At 44.1% G+C, this 14240-nt stretch overlaps 1 protein-coding gene and 1 long non-coding RNA gene across 2 annotated transcripts in view; one reads left to right on the top strand and one right to left on the bottom strand.

The window, feature by feature from the left end:
* Positions 1 to 403: 403 nt before the first annotated feature.
* Positions 404 to 3217, bottom strand: LOC118239240. Its single transcript, XR_004770974.1, has 2 exons — positions 3028 to 3217; positions 404 to 862 (listed from the first exon to the last, which is right to left on the bottom strand). It is a non-coding gene; the product is annotated as an uncharacterized LOC118239240 (long non-coding RNA).
* Gars1 (glycyl-tRNA synthetase 1) overlaps positions 3188 to 14240 on the top strand; it is a 38357-nt gene continuing 27304 nt past the window's right edge. The window contains exons 1-4 of the mRNA XM_027429682.2: positions 3188 to 3449; positions 10952 to 11053; positions 11916 to 12018; positions 13785 to 13926. Of these exons, the coding sequence (XP_027285483.1) occupies positions 3240 to 3449; positions 10952 to 11053; positions 11916 to 12018; positions 13785 to 13926 (557 nt within the window). The 5' untranslated portion in view covers positions 3188 to 3239. The remainder of the gene's footprint in view (positions 3450 to 10951; positions 11054 to 11915; positions 12019 to 13784; positions 13927 to 14240) is intronic.

The raw sequence follows: 14240 nt of genomic DNA, 5'->3' as shown, positions 1-14240 counted from the left end.
TTTCAAACAGTCTTTACCATATAGGGCACGTCCTTGTCTTGAACCTGAACACTGTAATGGACCTCAGTCTCTCATAGTTTCTCTCCCCCTTTTTATTTGTGATGTATTCATGTTTGTTCATGTGGTGTGTGGGGGGTGTACATGCCTGTGTTGTGGAAGCCAGAGCTCAATGTTGGCTTTTCCTTTATCACTCCCCAACTTAGTTTTGAAATAGAACTTCTCATTTAAGCTGGTACTCACTGTTTCAGCTAGATTGGCAGGCCAGCAAGAACCTGCTTGTCTCCATAAACCCAGTGCTGGGAGATGAGACATGTTATGGGTCTGGTTTTTCCATGGGTGTTGGGGAATCTGAACTCAAGCCCTCAGGCTTGCACAGCAGTCACTTTATCCTTGGAGTCATCTATCCAGCCTCTAGTTCCTTTATTTTGTCTGGAGAGATATGCTTTTCTGTAAATTAACTCACATGCCTTGTATTAGTTAACAGATTGTACAGAAGACAAAACAGGGGGGCTCCAGCCAGTGTCAACTGGAGCCCGGTTTGGTTTTGTTTTTTGCAATACAGCTCCATTTCTCCCAAGGTATTGGTAAGGAGAGAAGGTGGGGTCTCGAATAAGCTCTTGAAGCAGCTCTACAGGAGGCTAAAAGGGTTGTCTTTATGAGGTGGAACAAACAGAAGGTGTGAGGGGGAGACTACATCTTCCCAATTGTGTCACCAAGTGCTGTCATGGTTCTCTGAGTGGGAACAGACCTCTGCTGTGGCAGTTGAACATCAACTTCCAGTCATGGTCTTCAGGGAACTGTGGTGGCTGCAGAGACGTATGCAGCAATTTGAAGAAAATATTTTATCATTTTATCAACAGATCTATGAGACAGAACCATATATTTATCAGTTTATAGAAACCCAGATAAATCTAAATTTTATGACAGAATGGAACAGGTTAACATTAACTATTCATGTGACTAAACATTTCATTTTCAAACTTTTTTTTTTTTTTTTTTTTTTTTTTTGAGACAGGGTTTCTCTGTGTCACAGTCCTGGCTGTTCTGGAACTCACTTTGTAGAACAGGCTGGTCTCAAACTCACTGAGATCTGCTTGCCTCTGCCTCCCAAGTGCTGGGATTAAAGGCATTAATTTTCAGATCTTATGTAGGTTGTGGACTACATTTTTCAGATGAAGCAAGTTGCTGTAACAGGTTGGTGTATAAAAACCTCCTTTGCTGCTCATATTTCTTTTTCTCCATCTCAAGTGAGTTCAGGTGTTAATCTCAGATATTTGCATTTTAGCTAGGGCTGGTTAAAATACCAAAACTTCCAATATCCTTGAAGTGGAGGGCAAACCAATGTTGTGTACCTGGAACTAAAACCCTCACAACAAATACCAAACTGGAGAGAAGAAATGGGGAATCTGGCTGTTTACACCAAATTTACTCAAATGTCTTCCAAGCCCAGAAAGCATTCTTGGTTGCTAAGTGAAATTTGCAGGTCAGCAGCAAAGCGCCAAGTTCATGGGACAAGGGGTCCAGTCAGTGCGTGGACTGGTTTATGAGTTCCCTACACTGGGAGCTGCTGAACCATGGGTAAAGGTCTGGCTTGTTCAAAGCAGGCCCATTTTGTTAGCTGCCTGCCAGGCCAGCCACTGAAAGCACCATTTTTGCAAAAAACAAACAAACAAACAAACAAAAACAAGTATGCATGGGGCTGCCAAGTGCATGGCGGTGAGAACAAACTCAGACCTGACTACTGGAGACTAGGATTTGGGACTCTTTATAGGACAAAAAAGCATGGTGGTCCACAATAGGGAAGATGATTGTCGGGGAGGACCAAGGAAATGGTGATCTTTGTCATAGCTCTTCACAGGGTATGCTTTAAAAACTGGTGACATTAGCGTGTTCTGAGGGTGAAGTTTTAAGCCCTCAGACCTTGAAAGGTCACCTTTGGACACCTGGGCAGGCCTCAGGGAAGGAGCAGTGGTTTAAACCAGTTTAAACCTTTTAAGTTCCTGAAAAAATACAAGGTTTGCCATGGTGCCCCAGGCATTATCTCTAGTAAAGCTAATAAAAATATGTGTGATCCCTAAAATTGGTGCTGAAAGCAACTTGAAAGCAAATGAAGAGTTTCCCCGAGTCTCACAAACCTCCTCTTCTTGCTCAGCTTCTGTCTTGGTGATAACCGGCAAACTAGTAACTGCTTTGTGCCTGGTTCCTCATCTTGAAAACCAGCATCAAATAGTTTTGGGAGTTGAGAACTTGTGGTCTCTCATTGCAAGGAGTTTGGTTATCTGAAAGGGGGCCTTGGGCCAGCTTCACTACCCTCTAGACTGTCCCTTGTGTAAAATATAAATAATCAATGACAAGTATAGCCCAAGGATAATGGTGGTTTTTCTTGACATGTGCCAAATTAGAAGGTAGCATCTCCTGATTGGGCCATAGGGAGAAGTACTTCATTTGGCTCGTCATCATCTGGCTTTCTGGCTGTGAGGCGCCCACAGTTTGGAGCATCCACCACCTCCCTATATAACACCCACTATATAACACTACCTATATAACACTCACTAAAGGTTTTTCCGCAAAAACTTTGAAGTGAGGGTTCCCCTGGCTTCCCCATGAGCTGGTTTGCTAAGTAAAGTTGCCTTTCCTTGCTTTCATAGCTCGTCTTTCAAGCTAACTGGCATTCCCTGAGAAGAACAGCAACCCCAGTTCCTATTAATAGTCTGAGGAACATGGAGCTTGAACATTATTTCTTCCTTCGTAGGCTTAGGCTGGTCTTGCACTCTCAAATCCTCTGGCCTCAGCTCCCCAAGTGCTGGGATTACCGCTCTGCACCACCATGCCCTGCTTGCTAATTAACTCCAGGTCCCTATCTGGTGTGACTTTCGATGCTCTTCTAAAGCAGCGAGATGGAGAACAAACAGAAGCGTGTGCGTTCCCGTGGGGCTCCTCGAGCGTCTGGGCCCACGATCTCAGATGCTCTGGCATCTAGGTCCGCACTCTCAGAAGCCCCGGCCTTCTTTCTGTGCGCCTGGTTACCTCGTCCTCCCCGCACGTCCCTCGGAGCCAGTGGGCGCCCTTCCGGGTTCTGTGCCGAATCTGCGGCTGCGGACGCGGAGGCTGCGCGCGCCGGCGGGGGAGCAGTGCGGCTGCGCGCGCCTGCGGCCTGCCTGCACTACTATTTCATCATGCACCGGGCGGGCCGCGCGCCGCTTCCGTAGCCGCCCGCGCACCGCCTGGGCGGCGAGCTCATGCCCTGTCTGCTGCCCGCGCTGCTCAGAGCCTCCCGCGCCGCGCTGCCGCTCCTGTCGCCACCCGGAGTCGCCGCCGCCGCCGCCGCCGCCGCCGCGTCCGCGTCTCAGCGGCTCCTCAGCGTTCCCGCGCAGCCCGCCGCCTCCCGGAGCAGCATGGACAGCGCCGAGGAGCTGCTCGCCCCACTGCGGCTAGCCGTGCGCCAGCAGGTACCGACCGGCCCGCGCCCGCGCCCCTCCGGACGGTCCTCCCCCGACCACGCGCGGCGCCCGCACCCGCGATCCGCGATCGGCGATCCGCGGGCCTCGTGCCATCCCCGCTGCTTACCCCGAATCCCGCCGCCCTCGCACCCCGGTGGCCTCGTTCCCGGCTCAGGGGCGAGTCGATGCTGCGCTTCTCTTTGGTCTTGGGGATGCTTTGGGAAGCGTCCCCTTCTTTTCACCCAACTCCCTTCCTTCCTTCGGTGTTAGTTAGCCTCAGGGCCGGCTCGCAAGACACGGTCGAAACGTGGCTGCTGTAGGGAGGTGTCGAACTCCCCACTCCCCAATACCGATGCGAATTCAGGGTCCCGCGCCCTTCCCAGCTTTTCTGGCTTCCGAGGAGGGTGTCTGGAGCCAGCGAGTTTTAGGATCAAGCTGGAAATTGTAAATGGAATGACTGAGCCACTCGGTGAAGTCATGCATCCTTGGGGTGGGACACCTGGAAATGTGATTTTGCGCAAGGGAAGAGGGGGTCTAGCATTAGGAGCTGGGGATTTATTGCACCCCCCCCTTTTTTTTTATTTTTCTGTAGCATTGAGTGGAGATCAGACTTGAGAGAGGGAAAGGAGAAAAGTATTTCAATGATACCCAGCGAGAGCCAGAGCTTTCAGTAGGGCCCTGGCATCCGTGACCTGCTAGCCGTAAACACCAGTCTGGTTCCTCCTGCGCTGGTGCCTGATGCAATCGTTTGTCTAGCTAAAGACGGAGGAATCCTGTTTCGGAAATAATCCATTGGAGTAGAGCTGCTACAGCTTCAGGAAATTCTGCCACTTTGCTCTAGTTTGAGCCTCAGTTAATAGGCTTTCATTTTGAATTTCACTGTGGGCTTTTTTTTTTTTTTTTAATTCTATGTTCTGTACATTCAGTCTCCCCACGTAAAATTAGGTGCGGTTCCTTTGTTTTTGCTATTACTTAAAATCTCTTTCTTTAGAAAGAATACATCTAATTTTGGGGGGAAAAAACCCCCACACTCCAAACCCCTCCCTCTGCCACGTTAGCCTGGAACTGCAGTACATAATATCCATCTGTAGTAAGGCTGGAACTGGTTAGCTTCTGGACGATTTGAGAGCTTTTGTGTGTAACATTTCTGCGCTTTGTTAAATTGTTTATGTTGGCTCTGTTGGTCTGTTTGTTTGATTGGGTGGGTTTTTTGTTGTTTGTTTATTTTTTGTACTTTAGGATATTTTCTGAATAGTTGTGCTAATTCATTTGTTAGTTTGTATTTCTTTTTTGATTTTCCAGAGCTAATATATGTTGAGTAGTTGCCTGGAAATTTGAGCCATACTGAGTCCAGTGTCATTGGAAAGAGTTTAAAGATCATTTAGTTAAACTTTTTTCTTCTTGGACGTGTATGGAAATGTGGAATACAGTGTGTCCATTTCACAAATTTCCTTTGTGAACCTTGTGCAATTGAAGACTTACCAAAGTAGTCCTTTGGGAGATGTTAGAGGACTGTTCTTGATAGTGGCATGTATTTTGGAGGGTATTATCGGTAGCAGTTGTACACCCAAATAAAACTCAAGCCTTAACAAAACTAAGATTTTGGAAAACTGGATTCTGTGAAAGCTGAGCTTGACAGCCTCACAATGCTTTAAGGACTTTTCGATGGGATAAGTAGTGATATTAGCAAACACAGTGATTTTGGTATTGTGAGATATATGAGGCTCCAAATGACCTGGACACTGTGATGAAGATAGACACTGGGAAAGCTCTCTGCAAAGTCCTAAGATAATTCCTGGGTTTATGTAACAATATAAAAGGTTCAATGCTGTGCTTTCTGAGTTAGAAATAACTTTCTGTTCTCTTCTGAGATAGGGTCCTACTTTGTGGCCTCCAGCTTGAGAGCCTCTTCTCAGAGACAAGATTTTGTTTTATGTAACTCAAGATGCCGAGGAGGATGGCATCTTCCCCATCTGGGCTTACCATTCTGTGCTACCACAGAAGATGCTAGGAGTGAACTCCCAGGTGTGGGCATGCTAGACAGGCTGACACCGACTGAGCTATCTAATCTTTTGAAATCACTTGAGAAATAAACTTTTATATTCTTGCTTATTTTCTGTGTGTGTGTGTGTGTGTGTGTGTGTGTGTGTGTGTACATGCATGCCACACGCTCTTTTGGAGACTTGGACCACCCTAAGGTTATAATTTTTCTTTTTTAATTTTTATTATTGTACATGGAAGTATTGCAGGAATAAGTTCTGTCCTTCCACCCTCGGTCCCCAGGGATCACAGTCAGGCTGTCTGTCAGGCTTGTCGGCATGCCCTTACTGGCTGAGCTATCTCACTGGGCCTTTTGAAATCACTTACAAGAAACTACTGTCTGTTAGAGTTTTGGTCAAAGAAGAATTTCTACAATAACCTGAAAAGACTTTCAGAATTCCTTCTTTTCCAGCTATGTATGACTTCCTTAGTAGACTTTACCCCCAAAGTATTTCTCAGTAGCAGCATATAGGATAGTGCCTTTAATAAATTAGAACTTAAGAGATTAGCAAAATCATTATAAAACTTTTATTTTTGAAAATAGCTATTTTCAGAATGATGTTGAAAATTTCCATTTTATATTGTAATACAAGTCTTCCTGTACCTACAATGGGGTTGTATCCTGGTAAACTCTTTGTATATTGAGAATAGTGTAAGTTGAAACTTCCTGATAACACCTAACTTACCTAAGAACATCTAGCTTAGCAACCCGGCCATGATAGAGTGTCTTGTTCCCCCTTCTGATTGTTTGGCTGTATGGGAGTCATGGCTTACTGCTGCTGTCCCTCATCACAAGGGATCCTGTATATCTCTGGCCTAGGAAACCGTAGAAGCTCAAAATTCAAAGTACACTTTCTCCTGAGTTAAAAATGTGGGGGCTGGAGAGATGGCTCAGCAGTTGAGAGCACTGGCTGCTCTTCCAGAGAACCTGGGTTCAATTCCCAGCATCCACATGGCAGCACACAACTGTCTGTATCTCCAAGATCTGAACATCCTCACACAGACACATGCAGGCAAAATACCAGTGGACATAAAATAATAAATAAATAAGTAATAAGTAATAAATAAATAAGTAAAAAAAAATGTAAGTTAAGTCATCCTAAGTCAGGAACTGGCTGTTCAGAAACAGCTCACAGAAAAGCTCGTATTTTTGGTGATTTTTAATGGTTAGAGAGGATCGAGCGCTAAGGATGGAAAATAGCTCAGTCAGTAAAGTACTTGCCATGCAGTCATGAGCATCTAAGTTCCATCTTCAGCATCCATGAAGCGAGGTGTGGTGAGATGTGCTTTTAACTCCAGTGCTTGAGATGTGGAAGCCGGTAGTCCCAGGAGCCCCGAGGGCTCCCAAAGGGGCCCTGAGTCCACAAGCTTTTAGAAGTTCTGTCTTAGGTTTGGACTGCTGTCTCCAACATTCCTGGAAAAGCTGCAGCCAACAGGCTTCTCGCTGTCGTCATGGTCTCCTTTTCCCATTCTCTCTGTCTACTGTCTCTGCCTTGACCTTCACCACTACCCTTGTTAAGTACTCCAAAGGATACAGCTTCCAAAATCACAGTTCACCTGGTCCCAACATTCTGTTGTCCATTCCTTGTTACCAAGATTGCATTTCTCATTTAAAAAACTAACAACGAAACCAGAAACAAAAAGCCAGTCATGGTGGCATGTGCCTCAGGAGGCAGAGCCAGGCAGAGCTCTGAATTTGAGGCCAGCATGGTCTACAGAGTAAGTTCCAGGATAGCCAGGGCTACACAGAGAAATCCCGTCTCAAACAAGCAAACAAACAAAAGAACCACAAAACTTCTTGGCTCTGTCTTAACAAAAATTTGGGGGTTATATAGTTGCAGGCATGTGGATCTTCATACCTGTTTATACAGAGTGGGATCTTTGGAGGTGACAGCCTGATCTAGAGGTTATAGGTGCTGGTGGAACAATTTAATGAGGTTTTGGTTTCTCTCTGGACTTGAGGATATAAGTGTGGCTTGCAGCTCCAATAGATTAATTTTACGTAGTAGCATATTTTTTTTAAGATAGTATAGGAGAAACTTTGAAGAGTTCCTAGGTGTGCTTTTTTATACCCATGCCTGTGTGTGTGTATGTTGTTTAAGGATTAAACCGGTGGCAGTTTAACTTTGTCATTTGGAATGCGGGCTTTAAAGCTACATTTCCCAAGTAAGGATTGTGACTTTGCTGGTGACTTTAGGCAAGTGATTATTTAACCTTCAATAGCCAAACATCTTCATCTAGTGTACAGAAAAGTGTTAAGCATGAAAATGAGTATGTATGTTCTCAGTAAATGCATCTTTCTGAATTGTTCACCATTGGAACACCCAGTTCTCAAGCCACTGTGGCAGGGAGTTTACTTGTTCTCTTAGATTGTTACTTTGATGGCATTTTGAACCTAGGTATGAAAATAAATGTCTTTTAAAATTGAGAAGGTGACAGAAAAGCCTTTCAAATTTCCTTCTTTGGTCTGTCACTGTCATGGGTGGAAGAGACAGAAACCTGATTCTTAGTTGTGGGGAGACAGTGTGAGGATATGAGGAACCTTGAGTCTTTCTTGGCTTTGATTTTCCGAGCCAAGAGTGACCTAAACTTCTTGCTTAACCTACAAAGGGCAAATGAAAAGTTTATGAAGTTTTCTTAATAGTATAATGATGGGGTTGTCCTTCTGTATATATGTTTCTCTTACTGGTTAATGACTAAAACACCGGCTGATTGGCCAGTCAGGCAGGGCTAAGAGATGAGGAGAATTCTGGGAAACTCAGGCAGAGAAAGTTGCCATGTGAGCCTGGAAAAAGAGGATGCAGCCTGCCAGGTGTTCTCTGGTAAGATAGACCATGTAGAAAATCATAGATTAAGCCCGGCGTTGGTGGCACATGCCTTTAATCCCAGCACTTGGGAGGCAGAGGCAGTTGGATCCCTGTGAGTATGAGGCCAGCCTGGTCTATACAGTGAGTTCCAGGACAACCTCCTAAGCAATACAAAGAAACCCTATTCTCGAAAAAGCCAAAAAAAGCAAAAACAAAACAAAAACATAGATTAATAGTAATGGGTTAATAATTAAGACAGAGCTAGCCAATAAGAAGCCCAAGACACGGGCCAAGAGTTTTATAACTAATAGAGCATCTGTGTGTTTATTTGGGGCTCAAGGGCCAAACGGCTTCGGGAACTCCACACAGAATAAAACATTTGGAAATCTAAGATGGACTCATTGACCCTATCAAAACTCTACTAGCTTCACATATATGTGAAGCCAGACACTTTTCTGAAGGTGAGGGAATGGTTCCTTGTTTTCTGCTAGTGGCTTGGGCATGTTCTAGAAGGGTCACTGGGGATTTGATCCATGGGATGATGCTCTGTGTTAACCATTCATTCTCCTGTGTTGCACTCAGCTTTAATGTGTGTGTCTGTTATAAGCTTCCACCCAGGAGCAGGGCTTCTGGTGTAGCCCTTGATGCATTGAAGACCAGTTTCATTCACTGCACACACAGAAGTCCCCAAATGTGTATGGGTGCTGAAGAAAAATAGTAAGCCAGCAGGAATCCTCAAGCTTAAGACATTCCTGATGCTTTTGGTTTAGATTAATAATGAAATTGAGGTTTTATTATTCCATTACTCAGGATAAATTTAACTTTTCCCTTTGCTGGCTTGGAAAGATGGTGAACTCAACTGTAGGAAACCTCACCCTCACAGAACTTTCATGTGAAGATTGGCCACTGAGTACTTGCACCTCAAAAGACCAAAAGTGACTTGGGGTGATACATTTTAAAGTCTCTTAGAACTGTGATGAAGTGAGCAGGCACTTAAGCCACTGCCCAGATTTGCCACGCTTCTGTTGCTGCACATGTAAAGGTGTAATGTGTTGGTTGTATAGATATCAGCAGTATTGCCATTAATCCTTTGTTTTTTCAAATATTGTGCAGTGTTTTCTCAACCAGTGAATACCACTTTATAAAAAATACCTATAAAACAAGGTATTACCGTTATATCACATTTCACTGTTCTCATTCCTGGAAAATACCCTGGGTGTGGGGAAAATGCTTTGGAACGGACAGAAACAGCTGGTGTTAGGTTCCAGTGTTGTTGGCTTTTGTTTTGTTTTCACTTTCTGTCTGGAGTATTGTAGAGAACATTGGCCCTGGAAGAGGCGGTTGGGGATGAAGGGAGGAGTCGGGACTTGGAAAGTGACGATAACCAGGGAAGAAAGTGTTCAGGAGCCCTTCAGGGCCCAGGACCTTAGGAGTGAAGAAGACTTGGCTCCCACCTCAGCTCTGTGGATATGGGAGGAGCAGCAGCTTCTACCTGGGACAGTTTTGGAGGCAGCCAGGTTGGGGTATTTGGAAATGTGGTAGGCTGCTGTTAAGCTAAGCTCCGGGAAACAGGGACAGGTAGGAAGATAGACAGTGAGCACAGAATAGAGACAGTTACCAAGTGAAGGATGGTTTGTGTTTATAAAGCAAAGCTTAAAGGTGAGAAGTGGCTGAGTTCAGGTTATTTGGGGACCAGTTTCATGTTAGTGTTAGGTGATTTGGGATGGGACAAGCTGGCAGTATGTAGCAATCTAGACTGAATTGGAGAGGTTAGATGGTCGAAGTGAAATTGACCAGATGTTGAAGCTAAAGAAGCAATGCTTAATGTTCCCTGAGAGACGGCAGATGGAGTAACAAACAGTTCAGCTTGCCACAGATTGGGTTTGAAGCATCTGTGGCCACGGCCAGGTTGAGGTACCTGGCGGCCGAACGATAGCTGTCAGTCATTTTGCATGCACACTACTAGGTGCCATTGAAATACTTGATGTTGTAACAGCCTGGGAGGTGAAGATAAGTTTGATTTTCAGTTTGCTACAGGTTTCACAGCTGATAGGAAGTGAAAGCCAAATCTTTATACCCCAGCCTGTTTTACCGTGGCTTGCCTGGGTGTGGATTTTGTCTGTGTGTTTGGATTTTCTTGTGCATTCTATGTATGCGTTTGGATTTTCTTGTGCTTCCTGATCTGATAATTGGTGTCTTTTCACAATTACAGATATTTCATAGTCACCATCTTCCCAAATACTGCCTATTAAAGTTTTTCTCCCTTCTACATTCTAGTTGAATGTGTTTTACCAGCTGAGGATTTAACTGTCTTTCTGAACTATTTCAGGCAGTTTCTTTAGTGTTTCTTAGGCCACTGACTCTCTCTTCAGCTGTGCCTGATCAGCTGGTAACCTGTCTGAACTTTTGGTGTCGGTAGCTCATTTCCATATGAGATCTGTTCTCCACACAAACTCGCCATGCAAGCAAGCACAGTTACTTATGTTCTTCTGGACTATTTGCGGAGGACACAGACCTTCAGTTGTTCACACAAACTTCTTATAAAATAAGCACATGAAATTGTTATTTGTATACAAACACTTTTTAAATGAATGCTTAAAAATAGATTACTAGTGTTCCTTGATTTTTGAGTCCTATCTTAAATGTAGCTTGTTTGTTGGCCAGGGAGACCTCGTGCGCAAGTTGAAGGAAGATAAAGCCCCTCAGGTGGATGTGGACAGGGCGGTAGCTGAACTCAAGGCCCGGAAGAGGGTTCTGGAAGCAAAGGTAAGTCTTAGGGTGCTAAGATAGAAACATTAGTAGGCTTGTTCGTCTTTGGCTATCTCTTTGGGTAGGAAAGATCTTGAAAGCTTTCTGAACTAGAGCCGTTGATCATTGTTTTTACTCAGCGTGCCTTTTCCTCCTTCTCTACCTTACCAACTTCTTGTGCTGTCAGAGACCAACTTAAGGCTGTGCAGCTCAGTGATAGAGAGCACTTACCTCACACACTAGGCCCTGGGATCGATCCCCAGTACTTCAAAAACAAAGTGCTGCTTACAGTGTCACATTTTCTTTAAAGCTTCTCTGTTATCTGAACCTACTCTTTCACTGTCTCCCAAATCCTAGGTGTAATAAACTACACAAATTTTCCAGAAAACATGCGTTCCTTTGTAAGAATTCTATACTTAGATTTAATAGTTTTATTGTAATCCATCTTACATCTTACTCCAGACCTTTTAAAATCATAAACTTAGCATTAAAGTAGTTTGAGAGGTGGTTTTGTTTTGTTTTGGGGTAAGGGAGGGTTGTGTGTCTGTCTCTGTATTTGTGCATGTAGAGGCCAGAGGTTTATGTCAGGTGTCTTCCTCTATTGTTGTTCCTTTTATTTTTTGAGGCAAGAGTCTTATTGAACCTGAGTTCATCAGTTTGGGAAGACTAGCGAACCACTGAGCCCCTGGGATCCCCTGTCTCCATCTCCCAGTGCTGGGTTACAGATACATGTCCACACCATGCTTTTATGCAGTGCTGGGGTCTGGATTCAGGCCTCCGTGTTAGTCAGTAGGCACTGACCAGCTGGGCTATCTCCTGAGTTTTGAGTCTGAAGTTTTAAAATGATCCAGCTACATTCTTCTTGCTTACTCTCTTGTAGGAGCTGGCGCTACAGCCCAAAGATGACATCGTAGATAGAGCAAAAATGGAGGATACTTTGAAGAGGAGGTTTTTCTACGATCAAGCTTTTGCTATTTATGGAGGTATGGGTTGAATGAAGGAACAGTGGTGTTGTTAGTGGCTTTACTATGCTTAGTCAAGAGCTTGGTTTGCTACCTGATACCTAGTTATATAAGATCCCATAAAGGCAAGAAGACACATAATTTACTGTTCTGTTACTCAGGAGTTGACATTTGGCATAATGCCCACTCATAGTACTTCTGTACCCTGTTAATTCTTTTGTTTTCTTTTTTGAAACTAGATATTTTCCAAATATATATGTGTGTGTGTGTGTGTGTGTGTGTGTGTGTGTGTGTGTGTGTGTGTGTGTATATATACATATTTTACACTTTTCCTTCCCTCTACTTTTCACAGTTCTCCCAACCTCCCTTCCCATCTGGATCCACCCCTTTCTGTCTCTCCTTTTAAAACAACAGGCACCTAAGGGTTAATAATAAAATAAAATGTAGAAGATAAAACCAGATAAATTGGAATAGAATGAAACAAACCCAAGAAAGAGCCCAAGAAAAGGCACAAGAAACAGATATAGGTGCAGAGACCTACTTGTTCACATACTCAGGGATCCTATATAAAAACACTAAAGTGGAAGGCATAATAGATGCCCAAAGGACTTGTAGTGTTAAACAATATATATAAAATTAAAAAAAAGAAATGTCATTTTAAAAAAGGAAGAAAGAAAAAGCCCTGACATAACATTGTGAGACAAGGCACCTCCAAAGATAACCTTTGAGTTTCTTTTCTGCTGGGTATGCAACCTGTTCGTAAGAGTAGTCTGTTTCCCCAGTGAGACTCCCTTGGAGAAAACTAAATTTTCATTTGCAAGTGATTGTCAGTTGGAGATTGCCTTCGGATTAGGGATGGGGACATGCATCCACTTCTCCTTTCAGCTCTAGGAGCCCATCTGGTGCAGACCGTGCAGGCCCAGTGCATGCTGCCTCAGTCTCTGTGAGTTCATGTGTGTGGGGGTCCTATTGTGTTTACAAGGTCTTGATTCCTTGGTGTCCACCATCCCCTCAGGCTCTTAACACTCTTTCTGCCTCCTCTTCCCCAGGGCTCCCTGAGCCCCGAGGGGAGGGATTTGATGGAAACATCCTGAAAAGGCTGAGTGTTCCAATGTCTCTCACTCCATCCTATGAATTCTTGAAGCTTTTTTTCTTTCTTAGCATGTTAGGGGTTGCTGGGCTCAGACATTAGGCATTTGCTGGGGCTATGTATTTATACATTGGCGTATTCTTCCTATTGTAGGTCTGATGGCCTCCTCACAGGACTTCAGTCCTACACAGTCCTTGGCTAATTCTTTGTGGGCATTGGTCAGGGAAAGTGTTTGTAGGAAGATGACATTTTTCTGAGTGCCAAATGAGGGCCCACTGATTAAACATAGAATTCTGTGTCAAACAGAGATCCTTGGTGGTAGTCGGCCTGTGGTACTTTGTCACTGAAACTTACCTGGGTTTGACTAAGCACATCTTTGAATGTTTTTACCTCTTAAGGGTTAAATAATAGTTCACGTACCCATAGTGAATAAGAGAACGCAGTGCTAACGTAAGGTCATTCTCTGCCAGTGTGGCTTCTTTTGCACATGCTTTGCAGTTTGCTTTTTTACCTGCCCCTGCTTCAATTAGACCCTCCATGAAGTTACAACACAGAGACAGAGAGTGGAGGGAGCTTTTAGGTTTCCCTTGGTCAGTTAGCTGTAAGTATGCTCTTTGGTGCAGCGGGGCTTGCGCTGTAGGCAGCATATGCGTCAGAGTAACAGGAAGAGCCCATGTTGGCTTCTCGTTTCTCACAGGTGTCAGTGGTCTCTACGACTTCGGGCCAGTAGGATGTGCTTTGAAGAACAATATCATCCAGACCTGGAGGCAGCACTTTATCCAAGAGGAGCAGATCCTGGAGATCGACTGCACCATGCTCACCCCTGAGCCAGTTCTAAAGTGAGGCTCTACTTTGATGGGAGAAGTCCTGTAAAAGTTAATATGTTTTGCTTATAAAATAATCATAATAATTTTTGATTACAAAAACTGTCTGTGCTCATTTAGAAAATTAGTGAAAAACAAAAACAAAAGAACCATACCTGCTGCTCACAGATAGCCACGTTAAAATTAGCTTGTCCTTACATCTTCTGTATGTTTATGTACATTTGAAAATGACCAACTCATTGCATTTCTTTATGCAGTGTACATGAACATTTACTTATAAGGCTGAATCTGTTGTAAGCATTTTTGGAGCCATTGAGATGAGCAGGTAA

Source organism: Cricetulus griseus, chromosome 8 (genome assembly GCF_003668045.3).
Source record: "Cricetulus griseus strain 17A/GY chromosome 8, alternate assembly CriGri-PICRH-1.0, whole genome shotgun sequence".
Classification (NCBI taxonomy): domain Eukaryota; kingdom Metazoa; phylum Chordata; class Mammalia; order Rodentia; family Cricetidae; genus Cricetulus; species Cricetulus griseus.
The sequence above is the reverse complement of the archived record's forward strand: the minus strand, read 5'-3'. Positions and strand labels throughout refer to the sequence as shown.